Source organism: Ixodes scapularis, unplaced genomic scaffold, assembly GCF_016920785.2.
Source record: "Ixodes scapularis isolate PalLabHiFi unplaced genomic scaffold, ASM1692078v2 PGA_scaffold4__175_contigs__length_147842914, whole genome shotgun sequence".
Lineage (NCBI taxonomy): Eukaryota > Metazoa > Arthropoda > Arachnida > Ixodida > Ixodidae > Ixodes > Ixodes scapularis.
Genome location: NW_024609879.1, coordinates 97,555,610 through 97,578,669, shown reverse-complemented (window position 1 = coordinate 97,578,669; position 23,060 = coordinate 97,555,610). Strand labels below are relative to the sequence as shown.

The window sequence follows — 23,060 nt, the reverse complement described above, 5'->3', positions numbered from 1 at the left end:
TAGAGTGAGTGCTAGTTCAGCCTTCACGATGATCGAGTATTTTATCTGAGGAGCCTCAACCTCAAGAATGTGCACCAGAGTGAGGTCTACATGGCCCTCAATATCATGCCAGAATGCCGATTTCCCGTTTTTTAAGTGGTCGGACAAGCCTTTTATGCTCAGTATTCCGTCCTTTCCTTCCTCCTTTCGAAATAAATCAATTTAACCTCCAAGCGCTCCTTCCTCTGTAGAAGCGTCTTGACGCAATCGCTTGATGTCCAGGTCCTCTCTTCTCGCATGGTATTTTGATAAATAATCTGGACAGCCAGGAAACTTTGATGAAACTTCGCCTGGGTGAAGGCGCACCCAAGACAGCGGAGCAGTCACCGCCTTCCCGGTAACTTCATTGACGTGAGACACCTTTCGAATAACGTCGTCGTCGGAGAAGTGGCGCTCGCACACTTATAAAAAGGTACTCCCTCTAACGTTACACGTGGCCATTATCTCCTATACACACAACGCTTGTATTTTTATCGCGTCCAAATGGCGGTATGGGATAAACAATTAGAAATACGAATTCCTCACCTTCGTCCTCTAGGAAACGATGTGGTTTTCTCGGGGGATGGCGCTTAACCAGGCAGTGCGAAACGATTCGTCTTCAGGAAAGCCGAACAGGTGCACTTTGGGTCCCGTTTTGTAATTACCGTTAAAGCGAGGCACATGGCATTTGTCAGGCATGACGGAAACAGCATTTCATTCTCGAGCACAATACCCAAAACACTCACAAGTTGCGCGACTTTTGAAACAATACTAAAGAAGAAAAAAACCGAGGTAAAACCAAGCGTCTCGCGACACGCCGAAACAAGCTGCCTCCATCCGTTCTTATCAAAGCTGTATGTTGGGCTAGTTGGTATTGGTCTTGGGTTGCCAAAGGCGAAAGGGAGATGCCTGAACGATAGGCTCCGACAACATAGTCTAAACATCAAAAACTATCGGGATGGCCACCTTTCAATGCATTGCCATGACTGCGGGTGCAAACCTTTGTTTGACTCATGCTCCGTACTCGCTAAACATAAAAATAGAACTGTTGGGGAGATTATCGAAGCAGACGAAATAAAAAGGGCAGGGCTGGGGTGTGTCAGCGTTGCATCTATCGACCTTTTCGATAAGGAGGTGCAGTTCATGCAAGTGGCGGCTAGGCCTGGGGTTGGTTGATAGATAGGATCGAAGCGTGTATATATGCCTCATTTCCATTTTGATTAGATAGTTGCAGTCAGCGCTCGTGTCTGTCTTGTCTTTCTTTTGTCCTCGTCCAAAAAAGCGCTACCATGCCTTTGGCAACCCAAGTCCATCCGTTCCACACGTGGAACGTTCTGGCGATACGCCGAAGCAAGCCGGCTCCATCTGCCGAGCCGTAACGGAACTATACCGTGGCCGCAGCGTAGGCCGAGTAGCGGGGACGTAACCCACGTGATCGCGGGAGCCCCCAGGCGTTTCTCCCCAATGTGGCTTTGGTCGAGGTGGTGAACCGAAGCGAGGAGGAAAGAAGCGAAGTCGTTTACCCTCATTCTCAACTCTTCCAGGAGAATGGTGATGTCAAAGTCCTCGCTTGATCGCGCCCTTTTTTTTTCCAAACATACGGCCATTTGTTTTAAATATGGATGTATAAGCGAGGTTTCGGAGTTCGTAGCCTCCCGTTCAACGCTTCTTCGGCCTTATTTTGCGAAATCCATATCTCGGTTCAGTACCCCTGAAATACCTTCTTTTGCCAGCGTACGTGCCAGCGCTTCGATAGTCACCTTTATGTAATGAACACAGATGCGGGTATGTAGCTGCAGGTGTCGACGATTGCGATCTTATTGCCGCGCAGCATGACAGATGGAACTGCTGGTGCAGCCGTTCTTTCTTAGATAGGTGATGACTGTTTTAAAATCTCGACCTTGGGGAAAAACTAGAATTTGTCTCATTGACTGTTTTTTTTTTCGGTTCGTTTTTGATGAGCAGATGCTCCTCGCTCTGGGCAGCAAAGTCGTAACCACCGAGGCATGTGACTCATTGAGTGATTTGAGTCAAGAGGGAAGTAGTGTCCTGGGGAGTCGGCTTTTTGTATACCGTAGACTCCCAGGTCCCCTACCTCTTCATAACCACATCCAGAAATGATAACGTATTGTGCTTCTCGAGTTCCACTGGTAATTGGATGGCCGGCTCGATGGTGTTTAGTTGGACTAGAAGGTTGTCTACTTCTGACTTTTTTGCGACACGGAAGATATCATCGACATAGCGCAAGAACAATCTAAGGCTTGTGCGAAAGACTGCAGCACCCATTGTTCAATGGATTTTATCATCAGATTTGGTGCAGTGGCCGAGATCGACGTACCCATGGCGTTTCCACTGGTCTGGCTATAAACTCTCCTTTAAAGTTCAAGAGCAGCTAAGGCACAACTCAAGAAGGCGGCACAGTTTATCTACATGAATGAAAGGCATGAAAGGCATGATCGAATGAGTGACATGAATAAAAGGGGTGACCCTTTCATTTATAACTTTCTCGAGGGCGTCTTTAGCCGTGGTGATCGCCATGGGTATAGGAACGCTTGTGAAGAGTGAAATCACGTCAAACGATACCAGGCTCTTTTCAGTGGTGAGCTTTGGTTCCGAAACGAGCTCCATAAAATGGACAAAGTTTCTCACATAGGTCGGAGTTTTTCCAACGAAAGGAAGAGAGTGCGGTAAAGGTGGTTGGAGAGCGCTCCAAGCGGCGGGTCGTGAAGTCCACGATGGGCCGGAGGGAATAGTTGGACTTATAGATCTCAGAGAGCCCATAGAAACCAGGTGCAGAGCAATTACTGCATGTAAGTAGTACGAACTATTTTCTCATTCTTGGATGACTTTTATTTAAGATTTCCGCGATGATGTTTCTCATTTTTGTCTGGATCAGTGTCCTAGCTAGGGTCTTACTTGAGTTTTGTATTACCCGAGCTATCGAGATGGTCCCGCACCTTGAGCTCGTAGTCATATCGGTCTAGCATGACGGCTGAGCTGCACTTCTCGGCTGGGTGGAGCACCATCGTCATGCCATCTCTGAGCTCCCAGAGGGCTACTGACTCCTCTCTTCGTAGGTTGTCTTGGGGACGTGCTACTATTTTGGGAAAAAATGCCGACCACTTTTTCACGGAGCCGTTCCTGAGCGCTTGAATTCAGGTGCACGATGCCATCTTCTGTGTTGCAACTTCTTCAGAAGATGCGGGTTCGTTGCGGCCGTGTTAAAACCATGACCCTTGGCCAAAAAACAGCAGTTTCGTATCAAGATATTTTTCTGAGAGACAGGTTCGTGATAAACCTGGATCTGTCGGCGAAACGACGAACTTCTAAGTAAGAATGAGACAACGCAAAAACGATGTGCACAAATTTCACCGCGAGCTCAGCGCTGTTGTTCAACGCTGTGAGGACAACGACCATCGCATCGGCTTTGCAAACACCCGCATCATAAATGTTGAGACAAACTTCCGCCAAGGGCTTTTTATAAGATCATGGCATATGCAAACAACACCAGAAAATATCAATAGGTCCACTGGCACATTAACATCATCCGACATCAACGGACTAAGTCATTTGAGATAGAAGTGAAAAAAGACAATCAGCCTATAGAAAAAGTCGAAGCTTCTGTCTACTATCTGTAAATAGTCGCCCATAAAGAAAAACTAGAACCTGATTTTAAAACGTAGAGACCTCCCTATGGAATATGGGGGTGATTTCATGGGGTTTTCCATTCTTTTATACCGTACAACTTAAACCTTGAAGGAACATTGTAACTATTTATCTTGATGAATTTCTACATGTTTTGTAAATTCTTCTATACATGTGATTGATCAGGTCGCAGTTTAAATATTTTTAATATTTATATGAATTCTAACCGCTTTTTCATACTTGAAACAAACAAGTTTTAATTTTTGAAAAAATCTAACTTTCAATAATTGTCCAATGCATCTTGATTTAACGTGCAGGGTAAGTTTATTTAAAATTTTCAGCTGATCGACTAAGTTTTATTTATACGACGCCACTGTGGGTCCTATTCGCCACTGTATTGGTGGAATTTTAATTTTACGAATTATCGAATTTTTAATGATATCTAAATACCACGTCACAACATCTTGTTGGCAAGTTTGTCCAAAACGTGTGAACACACTTTTAGAGCATATTTGAAGCAGGTTGAGCTTAAACAGAGGTTGAAAATCACTAATGTCTATTTGTAACAGTTTTTTTTTTTCTTTCAGAACAGATACCTATACATCGAGGCAACAGTCAAGGATGGAGGCTTGGTGGTCGGGTGTCAGACGTGCCGGGTCTACGTATCCACCAAGAAGAGAAGGAAAACCGCCCGCTACTATCAGGCGTCCACAGACGACCAAGTGGACACTGCAGAGATAAAAAACGCTACTCAGTTAACAAACACCACCCAGATAGCAAACGCAAGTCAGATATTGAACGCTACTGGCAAATTGGACGACATTCAGCAAGGGCACCTCGTAACCTCTAAGAAAGTGGACAGTACTGGCACAGAAGAAACCACCCGAAACACTCCCACCACAGTCACTAGTACACAGGGTACTACTGAGACGAGAGGAACCACCGAAAAGGCATCCACCACCTGCCCTACAACGCAGGTCACGACGCAGACAAGTCCAACCACCCAAACGGCTTCCACAAGGCCTACTACGCAGGTCACCACGCAGACAAGTCCAACCACCAAAACGGCTTCCACAAGGCCTACTACGCAGGTCACCACGCAGACAAGTCCAACCACCCCAACGCCTTCCACAAGCACTGTTACGGAGGTCACCAATTAGAAGGCACAAACCACCCAAAATACTGCCACCATAAGCCCTGCTACGTATGTCACCAATTGGAAAGCAGAGACCATAACCACTTAAAGCCCCAGTCACTTTGCTCATACTTCACATGAAAATACACAGCGTCCACTGCAGAGATCTATGAGTGAATTATCCGCGAATATGCCTCAAGCATCTTAGAAGCATGTTTGCTTCGTACTGAAGCATGTTCGAAGCTGTCTGCAGATAGTTTTTGGGCCACCAATGTAACAGGACCGTCAAAAGCAAGGAAGAAACTGGCCTCATTGTCTGTAGACTGCCTTAAAATTAAATAAATAAAAAAAAGAAACCGGCCTCATTCATTGTCTGGAGACTGCCTTTAGTACGCTGTATTAGCAGTGTGACCGTTCAAACATTTGCGTTTGAGTGCGCTGAAATGCGTTGCAACCCCTGTCACCACAATTACGAGGAGCGAAATGACTAGTACACTGGCGCCATCTATCAAATAAACCTGGTGTACGTCCCATCTTCGTTTCGCCGTAACTTGGCAGACGGCGAAGGCTACATTTCCGCCGAGCCAGTCAGCGGGTCGGAGGTAGGCACGTGACGATACTTTATCTCACTAATTGCGCGTAGTGCCGTTAAAGCCATGGGCGGGAAAGAGAGGAAAGCCGCTTTTGTGCGAATTTTGAGGGACGGACCAACTTCTAGAGGAACGAAGCCGACGTCTTGGACACACTTCTAGAGAAACAAGCTAGGATCGCTAGTGTATCAGAGTTACCCGATAGGTGGCGTCACTGTGCCATCTCGTCGTAAGTGGCAAGGTAGAAACAAATTATGATATTTAAAAAAAAAAGTATCATGTATATAGGGTCTAATTGATTCATATCAGATTCCTTAGGTTTCATTAAACTTACACGATTTAAATCGTTTAGCTCGAAAATAGTAGCTATTTTATCACTGGATGGATTGTTAATGGCTGCCTGACAGAAATCTTTCCTGCTTGATCAATATTTGCTTGAAATAGAAAATAAATGCTCCTAGGAAACAAACACTTATAGAAAAACGGTAAATAAAAAATGTTCTCAGTATTATTTTGGGGGAAATTGTTTCATTTAGAACATTTATCCAAATTGGTTCACATTAAATCCTGATTTAAATGAAGATTTTAATCATCTTGATTTTTATTCTCCACCCTGGTAAGCGGTCACAAGGGGTAGCCGAGGCGGTCGATTACACACAAACGCAAATGTGTGAGGCAGCCTTGAGAATCGGGTGACCTCAACCAGCCACGACGAGACAGTCATTGAGAAACCGACCAAAAACAAGTGCTCAAATAATTCATTAAACTTCTTCGAATCCCTCTTCCGTCGAGTGGAAAAACATTGATTGAAATATTTGAATACAAAGCAGGCTGGTTTCTGAAGCTACGCCGCAGTTGTTTGCCGTGAGGGTGTTAAGTAGGTGGTGAGTTCAAATTGTGAACGTATTAACGGAAAGTAATATTTAAAAAAATTGCAAATATTTTTTTAACCGTTATCAGTTTTACAAACTTTCTAGCTTTAACTGCAAAAATCTCCCCACAGTTAAACCGCAATTCGACTATATGCAATGGCAGCTTGAGACAAAGACTTCAGCGTCTACAAGATTGCGGCGTTTTTCGATAACAACGCTGAAAACCCAATAACGGAGCCTTCTGCACCTAGCACCATATCAAGGCTTCCACCCTTCCCTTCTTGAAAAAATAAACTTTTGACTGGATTTATTGATTGACTGCTTTTGTTTGTTTATTTACAAAGAGTGACCGTAATAGCTTAAGGCGGCGGCAGTGCCCGGTTACTGCCGTAGTCCCAATGGAGTCGATTTCTGGGTAAACTGGGCGTTCAGCAGCGCTTCCATGGTCGGAGGTGCTCATTACTGCAACGAATCGGCGACTCATTGCTCTATCGATAGATTGAAAGACTAAAATAAGGAACAAAAACCATGTCCATAAGATGGAGCGCTAATGGTTTAATTACGACTTTTGACGCCGTCGAGCCAGCTTGTGCGGCTTCCTAACCTTTTGCGAAGACGAAGCCACTCAAAATCCAACATGGCGCAGGCCCTCCGCCGTGCCCTGCCGTTGCTCCCTACCACGGTAGCGTAGGTTTTGTTTGGAAATTTGCGGTTCGCGCGTGCCATGCCACGTGTTGTGTCACAAAATTGTAAGTTCTGCTTGCCTACCTTGTGTCCAGCAGTTGACAGTCGTTACTTGTCGTCGGCGTCTTCCAGGGAATCGACACAGATCTAGCATTTTTCGCACTTGGTGATGTGTTTGTTCTGTTATTTGCAAGACAAAGAAAAACAATTTACGCTGACACTTAAAACAAGCGTCGCTATGCGGGGAAAAAATTAATAATCCGCGCAGTATCTAGGTTAGCAAGAAGTGCTACAGTGAAGATACAATGTGTGACAGTATTAGCGCGAACACGACAGAGTGCTTTTCCATTTTTAAAGGCTATCGGCAGACACAAAATATTACTGCTATAGTTCGGCAAGTGACTGTTTAAAATTTTGTAAACTCAGATGCAATTATTGCGCGAGAATATCTGACTTCGCGATTGAAAAACGCAATAAAGTCACGTCCCGCTAACATGGTCGATCGTTTAGGGCACCCCTCTAGGTCATATTTTCGGGGACTGATGTGTGTCGCCCTACAATTCGAACTCGTCACGTTAAATATAGAACCCCGGAGTACGGACTATGGACAGCTAGCTTGGGAAGGAAATAGGTAAATAAATGTTTTTTTTTTATATTTTATCGGGGTTTCTGTAAAAAAAAAAAGACACGCAAAAAAGGAAAACAAAATATATTAGACAAAATATAGTAAAGCTTTTCGGTTAAAGAATTTACCCAGAGCTTCACCATTGTCAGATAAGAGAATGGTGACGGACAACGAATAAAATTTTCAGGGGTTTTCAGCCTGAATCACCTGCTCTTCTTTCCCTACCCCAGCTGCAGATGACAAAGATGAACAACATACCACCTTCACTGTTTATTATTTGTGATCTTGGCATTGAATCATGATTATGGATGACTAACATTTTGGAGAATTGTTTTGGGGACTGGAGATGTCCATATTAAAGAGAATATACTGTCATAGCAAACAGAAATGTTTGTTTCTGTGGCATAAAAACACAATAAATATAATTTTTGATATGTGCGACATATCAGAAACCAAGAGTGAAGTAAATATGCAGCCCTGCCAGAGAATTGTATGCAAACAGCCCTGTCGGTGAGGTATGTCTAAAAAATATTTAAATAGTTATTGGTTGTGGAACCTCAAATACCAACCTGAACGTATATTATGATAAAACAAATTGTTCAACCTGTGTAATAAGACAATAACGCCAATTTTAGTGGGTCAAATATTGTCCAGCAAAACTTGAGATTTCAAAAATTAAAACTCTCCAAGTACTGGTATCTAGCTGCCAAAGGTCCTGGTATCACTGGTTCGAAGCAACAAATCTTCCCCCCTCCCCCCTAAACGAAAAAATTGCCTAAAGCTTGTTAGTTTCCAGCAGGCTAACAACTTGTCTGAACAAAGTGGATGCTCAGAGGCTTCTTTTAGTTCATGATCTTGCTCCATAAAATCATGCAAGCTAGGAGCAACCTACTGATGCAGTGGACAACATTTTCTCTCGAGGGTCTTAAGAAGCACCGCAGAAAGATCTTATGCCCAGTTGAAAGCTCGTGTCACTCTGCCTGGTTTATGCTAATAAAAAGTTAACACAATGCATTGTTATTTGGGCAAACTTATTTGTTGCTTACTTAAAGACGTGAACCAAATTCTTTAGAGACATTTTCCTTAATACTCTGTATACCTTGCTGTCAGTAGACCACTTTGTTATTTCTGATTTCTCTTGGCCTCTTGATGAGTTTCCGATGCCTGTCGCTTGCGCCATCAAGTTGAACAATGAGTTGAACCAGGTTTTCACGGTGTGGCCACCGAAATCCTATGATGCCCATGAGATAGACCAGCCACTTTATTGTTCTTTTTCATTTTTGCTCTAATTATGTTCTCTATCCTCTCAAGACCTGCACAGGATAATGTAAGAGCACCAACGCGGCGGGATCTTTCTGTTTACCGTCTTGCACAGGTCTCCCTGTCTCGATTTGCATGTGAAAACTAGATCTGTGTCAAATCTTGAGGCTATCTACTTAACCGATGGGCAAGCGTGTGCATGTACATAGCTGGGACCGACGTGTTTGTAAAAAGCAAGAAAAAAAGTGAAAGCCGTTTACAACTTCCTGTAACGCCGAATTGGAGCGCAGCTCTTGAGGAGGAGGAGTGGAGGGTATATTCCTCCTCCTCCCCCGTGATCATGCCTGCTAGTCCTCCTCCGCTCCTGCTCCCCCTCCCTCTCCTTTACCACCTTTACCGGGCGGGGGAGGAGGGGGGAGGAGGAGGAGCGGAGGGGGAGGAGGAGGAGGGGGAGGGGCGACGCCGACGCCGACGCCGCACAGGCTGGAAACGGGTCATGTGACCCCCTCCCCCCGAGGTCACGTGACCCGCCCGGACCATGCTAAATGAGGGGAGGAGGAGGAGAAAGAGGGGGAGGAGGAGGAGGGGGAGGAGACGGGGAGGAGGAGGGGGAGGAGGAGGAGAGGGAGGGGCGCGGTTACGCCGACGCCGACGCCGACGCCGACGGCGACGGCGACGGCGACGCCGACGGCGACGCCGACGCCGCTCAGGCTGGAAACGGGCCCCTAAGAGCTGCGCTCTAAAACAGAGCCTTCCGCTTGACATCCGCGAAGCCGTCCTGGAGCTCTTCCCCCTTCCCACCCCTCCCTCCACCGAATATTCGGAGGGGGGGGGGGGCGGCAAGGGGGGGGGGGGGTCCTAACCTCCCCCCCCCCCAGGCTACGGGCCTGTAAGACATGCCTTGTCAGCATTTCCTGAATGAAAGAGCTTTTGCACGACGTAAACGTTTAAATTCATTTTCACTGTAAGTCTGAGCGCAGCCGGCACACCAGGTCAATGAGGCCAATCAAGCAGAACCAAAAAACACTACGTCACGGAGCTCTACGTCTTTCAGTGCGTTTCTGTTAACGGTTTCAGCAATCGAGCGCAAACCATGCACCATGGCCTTGCGCTTTTAGTATGCGTGTTTGTGCCTGTGTACTAGCTTCTTCTAGTCTTTGACTGCATTTTGATTTAAGATAAAACAAGCAATATCAGACACTTCTTTTTTTTTCAATACGGGTGTTTAGAGGGTTGCTCTATATAACTCATCATTTTGATGATAGTTTGACTAAACTTGACTACCAGTTGTCTGTCCTTATAAATAACCACCCCAATATTGCTGAAAAAGCACTCCAAATTCGAAGATTCCGCATGTTCAAGAAAGGAGTAAAAGCGTATTTTTTAGCCCCAGTGACCTAAACTTAAAACGTTGTTCCGCGAGTAGGTAGCAGATTTGAAAGTATTTTTTTATGGTGCTCTTGATCTTTTTTTTTTTATTAATAGTAAAGTCTATTCACAATTTGATGAGGAAAAAATATACGAATGTCTTTCATGTATCTTTATATATAATTCCTGTTTGAATGCAAAAGAAATGAAGAATTTTACATTAACGCTGACATTGTAGTTAATGAATGTGATCGCAATAATTTCCAAGTGAATGATCTGTAGTTGAAACTTTTGATAACGGTGATTTTAATTATTGTAATTACGATGCTTAGCTTATGCCAATTTCATTATTTTGTGTATAATTGCTTTTCATGCTCACACGGGCCCTGCACAACATTCACTGCTGTAAAAAGGGGCTGATGGCCTCGCAAGAAGAAATTTTAATGCGAAAAGATTATTAAGCGTGGTCCAAACCAACGTGTTTGGGCGTGCACTTCCCGGAAATCGCATATGTCGTGACTTCGCGCTGAATCCTTGCACCTTCATGGCGCGCATACGAAAGTTGGATGATTTCAACTTTTTCCGAACGCGCACAAAAACGCGCTGTGACGTAGTAGCGCGATCCTCTCCCATGTCCTCTCCCGGCCAATCGGTGGAGGGCACCAGTTCCGGCTGCGCGTTTCTTCGCCGTCTGGCGCAGATGCTCTCCGCTTGCCCGAAAGCGCACCGCCCTAATCAACGCGGATGCCTGTGACTCAGAAAGCGCACCGGAAACAGCAAAAATGTCACGAAATACGCAATTTCCGGGAAGCGCACGACTTTCACGCGCACAAAAACGCCTTGGTTTGGATCGCGCTTTACGCGAAAATCCGGCGTCGTCGCCGGCGTAACCGAACGGTAGTACCAGAAATGGTCGACGGCGCACAGAGTAAAAACAGGTCAAAATGCTCGGATAAATGTCAAACATCTCACAGAGGTTCCTGTGAACAAAGTAAGTGAATGGCTTTGGAAATAAACTCTGGTACATTTCGGCCTGGGTAGGAATCGACCCCGGGCCTTAGGGGTGCGAGACGGGCACGCTTGGCCGACGCCACGGCGGCTTCACAGTTCTGGCTGACTAAAGGTGTGCCTAGTTCCTACGGCATTGCGCACGTAAGGTCGCAGCCATCTGGCTCACTAAAGCTGTGACTAAAGACCAAGGCCACGGACCGCCAGATTCAATCACGAGCCCCTTAGAAATTGTGCTGCCTCGCTTGGATGAACGTATCGGTGCCCGCGTTTCGGATCGCTGATAAGGGGGCGGGTGGGCAGTGGTTCGAATCAAAGAGCACTGAGTGACTCAAGAGTTTTACATCGCAAAGAAAGCCACGACACCACGACATAGGCTCTTTGGAGCGTCGAAGCTAGAGAAATGATGCGACGCTTTTTGGATTCGAGCATTATTCGTCCATCCCTAATCAATGTTAAGCGTGTCATAGTATAGCGTGGAACGTAATTGGACCTGGCCTTTAGTCCATCGTAGGATGAGACAAAGCATAGTGCGTGCGTAATTGGGCACGTGACGGCGCAGCTAATCTAAGGAGGAGGTGGCGCCGATACTGCTGTTCTTTAAATCAAGGGAACAAAGATTAATCAGAAGGAGAACAGCATAATGAGCGTTTGGTCTATCTTTAGTACACGTCGCGGGAAAGCGATTTATTATGCCCTTTTCCTGGGTGTCAGATGTGAGCCATGATGACTGGCTTTTTTTGCCTCACCGTGACGCTCAGTCACTGCGTTTTAGACATAACACTCTCCGCGAGTTGTCTACGAGTAGGGTAAGGTTGAAAGCTGCACGACGCACGATGGCGGATAGAGCAGAACCGCCACAGTTAGAAAGCTGGAACTTAAAAAAAGACTGTTTATTTATCTCGGAGTGCAGGGAATTAAATTCCACTTCGTTGTCGCTATCATATAAAGTTCAAGGTTTGCACCTTTCGTGGTGCAAACCTTGAACAAAGCATGTTCCGAAACTGGGCGGCGGCATGTAAAGCAGGATGGCGTCGAACGATGCGTTCGATTAATTTGTTGATGTTTGTGAAAAGCATGGTGTGTGCTTGAAGTCGCTGCATTCTCAACAAACAACGTCAATGAAAGAAAAATTAATCCTAATATTATACTCTCAACCTTGTCGCTGTTGGTGCAAGAAAGCGACTACTTCAATCTTCCACCATTATTTTTACTTACAATATCGAATTTTCTTTCTACAACATATTAGTTTCTCGCCGGAACGGTGGAACAATCTCCAGCTCTCGGCGAAGTGGCCTAGTACGGGGATTAGTAAGCATTATTGACTGGCGCATGTGACTTCAAAGCAGTCACGGAATTCGGCAAGGAGGTCTCTGAGCTGTCGTCGTTTCGTGGCAGTGAGCCTGGGGGTAACGTCTAGCTGCGGCGGCGGTGTACTCACGGCTGAGATGGCGAGGGCTCATTCGAGATCGGGGCGATTTCGGCGGAATCCCGTGGTTCCTCGACGTGACTTACAGCTGAACCTTTCGTGAGGTGCTGCGCCTCCTGTCGGAAGCTCATCACGAGGACCACAGTGCGTCCACCCTTCAGCTCTGTTACGCCCCTTGCGACGCCTATTCCTCTCCCGAGGAGCAGTTGGACGTCGCCTTCCAGAAGAACTTCCCTGCACGCGACTGCATCGGTCACGACGGTCACTAGAACACGCGACCGCGGCGGCAGGTTCACGTGGTTCACAATGACTCAGACCGCGGCTGGCGTCGTTTTGTATCCTTACGGTGGTAGGACGGGCTTTCGCAGCGTCAACCTTTTTGCTCGAAGGTAGATGACGGCACCGTACTCACATGGGAAGTCCTTTCCAAGGATGGCGTCTCTCGGACAGTCCTTGAGGACAATTAATTTTACGGGACAGGTGGCCCCGTGGATATCCAAACGTGCTGTACACCTTCCCACTGGTGTAATGAGATGTCCGCCCGCGGTTCGTATTTTTGGGCCATCCCATGACGTCATCACTTTCCGAAAGCGGTGAAAAACCTTCCCACCCAAACCGGAATAGTCTGCTCCGGTGTTGAGGAGTGCCTTCGCGTCATGGCCGTCAATGGTAACGTCGAACTTATTCGACACCGTCCCAGAAGCGTCGATTCGATGCGTCTCCTCGCTAGTGTGGGAGCTCTCCGACCTTTGTGGAGGATATTGGCGTCGTTCGTCATCGGCAATACCGCCTTGCGCTATTGCCGAACTTAGTTTGCCCGGCGCGTCATGAGAGACGGGCTTTCTCGGTGGTACCTATGGACAGGTGATGCAGGACGTCGGGGTGAAGGCGAGCGAGCTCCTCGCGGTGAACCGGGCGCATTGAGACGGTAGATGGCAAAGATACTCGTCCATGTCTCGTGGGCGCTCACTTTACCGTGGGCACGGGTTGTTCGGGTGCAGCGCTACCAACCTTAGGAATGTATCTTTAGATCTAGGGATTTCCATCATCGTTTAGGGGCAAAGGGAAATTTGTTCAAATCTAGGGATTGATATTTAATGGGTTTCAGAGACACGTTCCTTCCCTTTTTCCTCCTCGTGCCGGCCCAGTGAAGCAGGAAAAAGGCCTTTTTGTACATTTTCTGGGCCAGACAGTGATAGCAACAGCGATCTGGGGGTCACAGAAGGCCAAAGTAACAAAGTTTAATTGTGTAAAAAGGTTTTAACGAAGCATATTTAACCTTTAAATGGGCACCCAACCAGAGGAATCTACGCTTAATCTTCTCCATAACAATAAACTCAATATTGACGCAAATTAACAAATTTGCTGAAAATCTAGGGAAATCTAGAGAAATTTCCGACAAAATTCGGGGACGAAACGACCACGGAGGTTGGCAACACTGTTCGAGTGGGCCATCGGCGATAAATGTGGTCGGCTTCCCCAGAATGGTGACACAGCCGGCGTGGGTCGGCCGTTTTCCAGATGTCCGTTTTCCTCGGCGAAGGTTGCTCTGGGCGGACGTACCGTGGTGCTGGGGGTTCATGTCGCGGTGGCGCCGTAAGCAGGCAAGCAAGGGGTGGCGGTAGTCGGTCAACTGCGGCGTAGCTCAGCGCTTGTTTCTCTGGAGCTGGTACGTCGGTGCATAGCCTCCTCTATACGGAGGCTATGGTCGGTGGAATCCTCCGCCTGAAAAGCCTGCTGAACCTCTTCTCGGACATCCTCGGCGAGGGAAATCGAGGCGGGGTGGAAAGAAGGTGGGGTGAATCGAGGCTCGGATCATACTTAAAAGCTATTATTGATTTCTTAATTCAAAGGAATAGCTATATGGTTTGCACGATGCAGGTTTTTTCTCTCGATGAATAAGTTTACTTACCGAGAACACATCAGAGCTGTCATTTATCAACTTCTCGTCCTTAACACTTATATTATTATCTTCTTATTTTTAGATTTGGTAGTACCGGTTGCATGATTATAGTTTTACATTGCATGAACTGGCTCGCATTAATGCTTACACTAATGCAATTTAAACAACTGCTCGTTATATACTGCATTCCATGCTTGATAGAACTTGCGGACAAATGTCACTGCTGTTTTGTATTTTTGTTTTACTCTTAACACCGAAACGCTGCAATCAATACAACTAGTTCGGTTAACTGCTCACTTAGAGCACCGACCAAAACCCTAAAATGTAATGCGCTAATAATTAGGGTTATGTGTTTTCGGTGTGTATTTTTTTTTTTTTTTTTAATTTGGAAATATCTTTATAGTGGGCCATTTTTTTTTTTACAAATTCGGTGTTCTTTGTGTAAACTGGTTAAGTTATAACCAATCTGCACAAAAGCCCTGGAAAAAAAACCCTAAATCGAAAAATAAAAAACAAACGCCCAAAACACGGAACCCTACTTATAATTAATAACTTAAGAAAAATTTATAAAAGCATGGAGTCGTGTTGACAAAACCGTGTCTAGCAGTATGCATGTTACGAAGCAAAAATTACACCCGCCACCGGGTGGACTCGAACCACCAACCTTTCGGTTAACAGCCGAACGCGCTAACCTATTGCGCCACGGAGGCGAACAGGAATCCAAAGAAGAAATAATTTCACAAAAATGCGAGCAATATATGCAGTGATTTGTCACTTGGAATGGCGGAGTTCCTGACTGGGGTGTAATTTGTGGTTTTGTAGAGAATTTCCCCGTAATAAACGACCATATTTGGCGTAGCTCCCTGCATGTTATGTAAGCTTCGGCTACGTTGTAAGTTACACATTTTCAACACGAAAACGTAAAAAGAAATCCAGAGATGTTGACAAATATCAATAAGTGAGCGTTTATTTTTTGCAGCGCAAATACAAGGTTTAGGTGTGGGGATTATATTAGTGAAAGCTGGATATGATTCTTCTTCACGGCGCATTCATTCGGGAATCAATCTATGCTATACGCTAATTAATTTGTTGGGACACGTTATTGTATTCGTAGATGGGACATAACTATCCCGATACAAATGGTTGGCCCTCGTTCGAACAGCTAAAAAATTAAGTCGCTGTCTATCGCCGAATAAATTAATATTTTTTTTAAGCAATAATAATATTAAGATCCGAGTTGTTTTTACAAGTCCCGTTGCCAATAAAAGTCACCTCAGTATTGGGGCCCGTGACTCAACGGGCGGCTATTGTAGTCGTCTACTTCAAGGTTAGCTATTGAATTTATCTTTAGCTTAAACAGCATTGCTGCCTGAGTTGTAGAGTACACATTACAAAATAATCAAATTACTCGCAATCGATTGCGTTTTGTAGGGATTTTGTAATAATTTTATTACATTTATTAAGAAGTAACCATAGAAATGTATTACTTTCGGAGGTACTAAAATTGATCGTAATTGCTACTATTTTCCCCTGTGTGCCTTCTGTTTCCGTAAATTTCCAACCAAGGAATCCGCTAACCAAGTCTCCGACAAGAGCATTGTGTACAAAAATTAGTGTATTAAGAACATATGCAGTTTGGAGCAGAGCCTTTTATACTGGGAGAGTTCGGCGGATGGGAGGGGCTTACGGCCCGCTAGGTTTAGCGGATTCAGCGGGTTACGCTCCCGCCATGATGTGCCTCCCGGCAAGTGGGTCCCCATTGATGTGCGATGTATACGCGTGTAGGTTTTGCAGTTCGCGCTTTTGTTGCCGCGAGGAAAAGTCAGAAAACAACCATTTTATGAATCGGTGCTTTATTCATGTAAAAATTATCAAACAAACCGTCCATTTACGAACGGCACTCATTTATAAATGGGGAATCGCTCAAAAACGCCCGACGTCCGACACAGCTCAGCGGCCTTGTGCGCATTTTTCAGTGGGTATGTTCGATTTTCTGGATCGCTCCCGACTGTTTACCACACCACAAGGTTTGTACACCATTGTGCGGAATACGGCGGACCGATCGTGATTTTCCGTCGTGCTTCTTCACCTGCCGGTCTTTTTTTTTTTTTGACATTATCTGGTTTGCTGTGAAGAAGCAGCAAACCATATACTTGTACTCTGTCAATTTTTTGCGTCATATTGCGCAATGTTACTTTCATTGCAATCAATTCGTAACCATTGCAATCGATTCGTAAACTCGAAAGAAGATAGCTTGGCCCTCCAGCGTGACCTTGATTCGCTATCGCTATGGTGCGTTAAATAGCAAATGGATATCAATATTACAAAGACCAAGCTTCTTACTTTTGCTACAATTAACTGTAAGTCTGCCTTTGATTATAAGGTTAATGGTGCAATTCTTGAAAAGGTAACTCATTACAAATACCTCGGTGTAATTCTAACAATTATTCTCGACTGGAAAATGCATATTGATCATATTGTGAGCAAAGCGAATCGATCTCTAGGGTACCTAAGGAGGAACTTGTTCTTAGGACCAAGTGACATTCGATTGTTAGCTTACAAATCTTTCATTCTTTCAAAACTAGAATATGCGAGCATTATTTGTAACCCATGGCAAGATTATTTAATTTAAAAAAATAGAGTTTGTTCGAAATAGAGCCGTACGTTTTATTCTTAGAGATTATTCCTTTATGTCGAGTGCGACAGCACTAAAAACACGAGCTGACCTTGTTCCTTTATGTAATAGACGCAAAGTATCACGACTGACTTTTCTTCATCACGTCTATTATTACAACCCTGACCTTAAAAGTGAACTTTTACTTCCGCCCCATAGGATTTTTCCTCGCCATGATCACCGTCATAAAATAAGGCTACCCTTATGTCTCACTAAGCATTTTTCAGAATCGCCCTTGATCTTGGCAATAGACCATTTGCAGTCTCTCCCAAGCGCCCCGGCGCGCGCGCGAGGAATCTTGGGATCGGTGTTCTGTCGGCCCCCGTCGTCTGGCTGCTCTCCGTTGGAATCGCATCACCTCGCCCTAGACATACTTTTCATCTTCGTTGTTTATACTTAATAATCCTCTTTTTTATCTACTCCAGTGTATTTTTCTTGTTCATAAGTGTATCTATTTCGTTCAGCGCTTTGTATTTCTTCTGTATATTACGTGTTTTTGTGCATATTCCATCGTTTTCGACGCGGCCGTCGACGGACACCACGCCGCTTCGTTCGCCGCTCCCGGGGTGAGTACTGACTGTTGCCGTTACGCTCTATCCCGCTCCTAGGCCGTTCATTTAACTCGTGTGCGGTCGCGAGAGAGCAGTTTCGAACATCACTACAAATGTCACCGCTGTAAGCAGAGAAATAAAGTAGTCATCACGAAGCGAAGGCCGACATGCCTTCGCTTCGTGATGCGCTCGCCCTGTGAAATGTGAGCGTGGGATATCGAGTACTGCTTGCGTGCTCAACATTCGGGACGGTGCTTTGTCGTTGCGATCTTTTTGCCCTTCGGACGCTTGCGAAGCTGTACCAGCGGTCGGCGTGCCTCGGCAGCGCTCGTCAACAACCGTCCGCGCAGCATCACATCCTTCGCGTTCGGTTCTTCGTCGCGGCGGGAGAAGGGGTTCTGACTGCGTTTTATGCATAGTATGGGGGAGATTCCATTGTTTATCGAAATTACAGTTCAGCTAGCGCGCTCACTGTGGTGAGGCAAGATTGCCCCTGCGAACCGCGCTAACACAGCGTCCCGCGAGTGCATATCTTTATTGATCATCCCGTTTTCACGCAAGCGCGTGCATATGAAATGCTAGACACTTTTTAGTGGCTCTGCGAACTGCTTCTTTTGGACGAACACTGACGCATTGAAAGCTGGAGTGTCTTTGCCACTCCTGTACAACACTTCACGGTCGTGCCAGCAGCTTTATGCTGCTGGCACGAAACGGATTATGGTCAAAACGCGTTCTTCGTATTCAGAGCTGCACTATATCATGGACACTGACAGGGCAGCAGCAACAAGCAGCTCAGTGACACTGGAGATGCTTGTCCCCAATGCCAGTGCGTGGCTTGCTTTCAGAATGCTCCTTCGACTGTGTAATGTTCGAAAGTGCACAAGAAGTTGTAGATTACAAAAGCTGGCATGTTTGCCTAATAGCAAACGCTCTTTTTTTAGCACAAAGTTTACAGCAGGCTTTTTTTGAGGGGTTGTTACCCTAGATGAACTCTTACTTCGCAAGTTTAGGTTAATTCTGTCAAAACAACACCAAACCCATTAAAAAACTGTGTTGGTCAAATTTCCGTCCTCCTTTTAAAACGCTGACTGAGCTGCCTTTTTTTCAGGGAAGGCTATGGCGACACGGGATGTACCAGAGCCGCAAGAGCTACCACTTCCAGCAGGACCTTGGACCAAGCAGCTGAAGGACTTTCCTTCCGCATTCTCGGAAAGCCACATCCAAGGGCATGGCCAAGCAGCTGGAGCACAGAAGCACACAAGTTCTGGCTACAAAATGTTCAAGGCCCACAAAGTGCAGAACATCTTCCTCCACACCACAAGTGCATCAGAGACAATTGTCAAGGCTAACGTGGAGGCTTCCATGACCCTTACGAAGCGATACGCAGTGCATGCTGTGCTCTGCCAAGATGGGCAGGTCAGCAAGGCTTCCTGTTCCTGCAAGGCTGGACAAGGCGGTGTGTGCAAGCATGTGGCAGCACTGCTTTGGCACATGCTAGACCTGATAAGGGAGGGAAGGTCCTACATCCCGGATGCTCTGGCCTGCACTGAGGGAGCAAGGCAGTGGGGCCCATCTTCAAAGAGAGGTGCAAGTACGGTGTCGTTCAACGAACTAGAATTCGTCAAGCACGACTCTAGCAACAAGGCGAAGAGTGCGAGAAAAACCACGGAAGTGCATGTGGACGTGGCGCAGGCAACCGTCAAGAGGCTGCATACAGATTTCATTGAGAAGGGAATATTCCCAATGTTTGCGGACGTGATGGAAGAAGCTGCCTTCACACCCTTGCCAAGGAAGGTTCAGGAGCACTCGAACACGGATGATGGGGCCTCTGCAGCACGGATCAGCTTGCCCATAAAAGAGTGCTGGAATCACCAGATGCCACCAAGCGATCCATGCACCCTGACTCTTACACAAGCTCAGCACCTGGAGGAACAGACACGTGGCCAAAGCAGAAGTATGCTGTGGCACACGGAACGTGAGAAAAGGATCACGGCATCACAGTTCGGAGACATCGTCAAACGACAAGCACCCGTGAACGAAAAGTTTCTCAGGACGATTTTCTCGGGCGGACATGGCACGACACGTCACATGAGGGCGGGACTTCAGAATGAGGCGGCTGCTCTGAAGCGCTACAAGGCCAAGCAAAAGGTCCAAGTCTTCAGTGTTGGCCTTTGCATCAACCCTGGCCTTCCCATGCTGGGGGCATCACCAGACGGGCTGGTCTGGGACGAAGATATACAGGAGTACGGACTAGTCGAAGTGAAGACCGTGTCACGGGCGATAGATGCGAACCTGACGACCTTCGAGGAGGTGATGAGCAGAGGGTTTGTGGAGTTTATCCATGCGGACAAGAGTGTCGACAAAAAGCACAAGCACTACTACCAGGTGACAGGACAACTTGCGCTCACAGGACTGGAGTGGTGTGACCTTGTTGTTGACTGGGCGAAAGACTGCTGGGTCACACGGGTGCCCTTTGATGAGGCACTCTGGGTGAACGTTATGGTGCCACGCCTGACAGACTTTTTTTTTAAATATCGGAAAGACTGAGTGTTGATCATAAAATTGTAGTGTCTGTTGTGGGCGGTTCTAGTGCCAAGTTTGGACACTTTTGGTAATCGGGTTGCAAACACTGCCCGCGTGGGTGGGCGGCTCCGTACGTCAGCCTGCTGGTTTCGACTTCGACAACACCGGTTCTTGGCCTACCCGGTTTACGCAACTCGAGGAGTACGCTTATGCCTCCGTACTTCGCCAAGCACCACCGGACATTCAGGTGCGGACACTTCTCTACTGCATGGGCCCCGAGGCTCGGGTCCTTCTCGACATGTTCGGCTTGAACGCCGCCTCCCTGAACAACTACAACACGGTGGTCAAGCGCTTCTCGGAACACTTCCTGTACCCCGTCAACGAGGTGTAAGAGTCCTCGAGGTTCCACGAGCGGGTTCAGCAGCCGGGAGAGAGCGTCGACAGTTACTACGCCGAGCTCTGCAAGCTTGTCAAGTGGTGCAACTACCCGTCCCCCAAAGTCGAAGAACGCCTGGTTCGCGACCGGTTCGTTGTTGGTCTTTGCGACGAACGCCTGTCCGGCCAGCTCTGCTGGAAAGCCAAGCTCAGCCTCAAGGACGCGTGGACGCAGGTGAGGCAGATCGAAGACGCCGAAAAAGAAAAAAACTGCTCGCGGGAGTCGAGAGTGTCCAGGTCACCGTCAACGTTGACGCCACCAAGTCTTGTCATGGTCCGACGCACCAACGCAAGACAACAAAACGGTCAGACGACGCATCAGCAGTGTCTTCACTTGGCGATAACGACCCAGGTTCCTGCAGCTACTGCAGTCGGGCCCCCCACACACGCTCAGACTGTCCTGCTCGGCAGTCTCTGTGCAATTATTGCAAGAAGAAGGGCCACTTCGCGGACGTCTGTTGCGCTCGGAAACGAAAGCAGAGCAAGGTGGCGTTCCTTACCGCTCCACGCAATCCTCGAGACTGAGAAGGCCAAGGCCAAGTACGTTGAGGTCAATGTCGACAACTACACGGCGATATTCAAGGTAGATTCCGGCGCGGAGGCGTCTGCTGTTTCGGAAGCCTTCCCGAACTTACCTCATCATCTGGACAAGGTCGACGACCTGCTGACAGCACCAGGAGACCAGTCGCTAAAAGTCATTGGGTACTTCATGGCTACCCTCCTGTGGCGAGGCAAGACCGGTCATCAGCGTCTGTACGTGATCAAGTCCCTCTCTATGCCCCTGCTCGGGTTCCCAGCCATCCAGGCTCTGGGTGTGGTAAAGTTCTTGGACGACATGAAAGTGCCGGCACCGCAGGGACTTTTCAGAGGTCTCGGCACGCTCAAGGAGGAGTACAAGATTCGGCTACGCCCGGATGCGGTTCCGTTTTCACTTAGTGTTCCATGCCGCATACCGATACCCCTGCGCGAGGTGGTGCAAACAGAACTGGCCAAACTGGAGCAAGACGGAGCCATTCGGCGTGTCACCAACCCCACACCTCGGGACGCTGGACTGTTCATGGTTCCAAAGTCGTCGGGAGGTTACCGTGTCTGTATCGACTTTACAAAATTAAATCAAGTTGTCCCGAGAGAACGTCATGTGCTCCCCACCGTCGATCAAGTCCTGGGACTTCTGGGCGATGCGGCAGTCTTCTCGAAGCTCAAAGTTACCTCAAGCTTCCATCAGGTCAAGCTTTCCAAGGACTCTCAAGAGCTTACGATGTTCATTACGCCGTATGGGCGTTATTGCTTTTGCCGACTCCCATTTGGCATCACGTCGGCCCCTGAGTTTTTCCAGCGACAGGTGGCGTGGATCTTGGAAGTCCTAGACGGATTGGTCAACATGGTCGACGACATCCTAGTCTTCGGCAGAACGAAAAAGGAACATGACCAACGCCTGCGGCAGGTGCTGTTGTGTCTCTCCGAGGCCGGCGTCACCCCTAGCTTCCGTCGACGGTTCGGCCTCAGGTGGACCTGTCTACTCGCGTCATCGTGATGTGCCTCGTCCAGCATCACCACCACGTGTTCGTGGTGATGGTACGGGCCGACACTACTCAACCCATTCTGGAAGACAAGTGGTCGCTCCCAAGAGACTCAATCTGTAAAACTTTGTTTTTTTTCACAGCCAAGGTGTCCGATACTCTCCTTGAACATTCTAAAGGGGGGATTTTGCGGGCGGTGCTAGTGCCAAGTTTGGACACTTTCGGTAATCGGGTTGCAAACACTGTGCCCACGTCTTGTGTAAAAAGCCATTGCCTCGTGTGATAAAGGTGCCTTTTGGTTCCTAGCTCTGGACGCTCAGTTGGTTGCTTGCCGTCGCTGGTGGGCTGTGCAGTTTCACCGCCGGCCACAGCCCGGCACGGCAGTGTCACAAAGGAATCAACCTCATTTTTAATGCCAAAGACTTGGAGAACATATAATAAACCAACTTTTGTGAACTGAAAGTGGCTGTCATGACAAGTAGTTGGAATGCCTCAGACTGCTCATGTCGGCACAAGAATTTGTTGCAAACTGTAGCGCGTACCTCTGTCCGATATAGTAGTCGCAATATTTGTGTACTGAAAATAGAGTTTGTGCACTGTGCATGCTAAATTTCATACACTTTTCCATTGTTTACAAACCCACGCCCCAGCGTGTAATCTTCACAGCCTAGCATGCGCGTGGTCGTCAGTTGTGAAACCGTCCAAAGCACGCGCCATACACACAAACACTAAAGATGGTATGAGAGCGTGTGACACCTAAAGAGGGCATGATCCTCTTCTGCATTATGCGCGAAAGTTCCAACAACGACCATGTGCTGTG

At 47.1% G+C, this 23,060-nt stretch overlaps 1 protein-coding gene and 1 non-coding gene across 2 annotated transcripts; one reads left to right on the top strand and one right to left on the bottom strand.

Annotated features, from left to right (window-relative positions):
- Positions 1-15,173: 15,173 nt before the first annotated feature.
- On the bottom strand, positions 15,174-15,247 carry Trnan-guu. The gene has a single exon. It is a non-coding gene; the product is annotated as a tRNA-Asn (tRNA).
- A 2,256-nt stretch (positions 15,248-17,503) lies between these two features.
- Positions 17,504-22,702, top strand: LOC121047006. The gene is made up of 2 exons (XM_040501801.2): positions 17,504-17,777; positions 18,871-22,702. Exon 2 carries the CDS (start codon positions 18,879-18,881, stop codon positions 20,307-20,309), a length of 1,431 nt encoding a protein of 476 aa, XP_040357735.1. The 5' UTR covers positions 17,504-17,777; positions 18,871-18,878; the 3' UTR covers positions 20,310-22,702.
- The last annotated feature ends 358 nt before the right edge of the window (positions 22,703-23,060 follow it).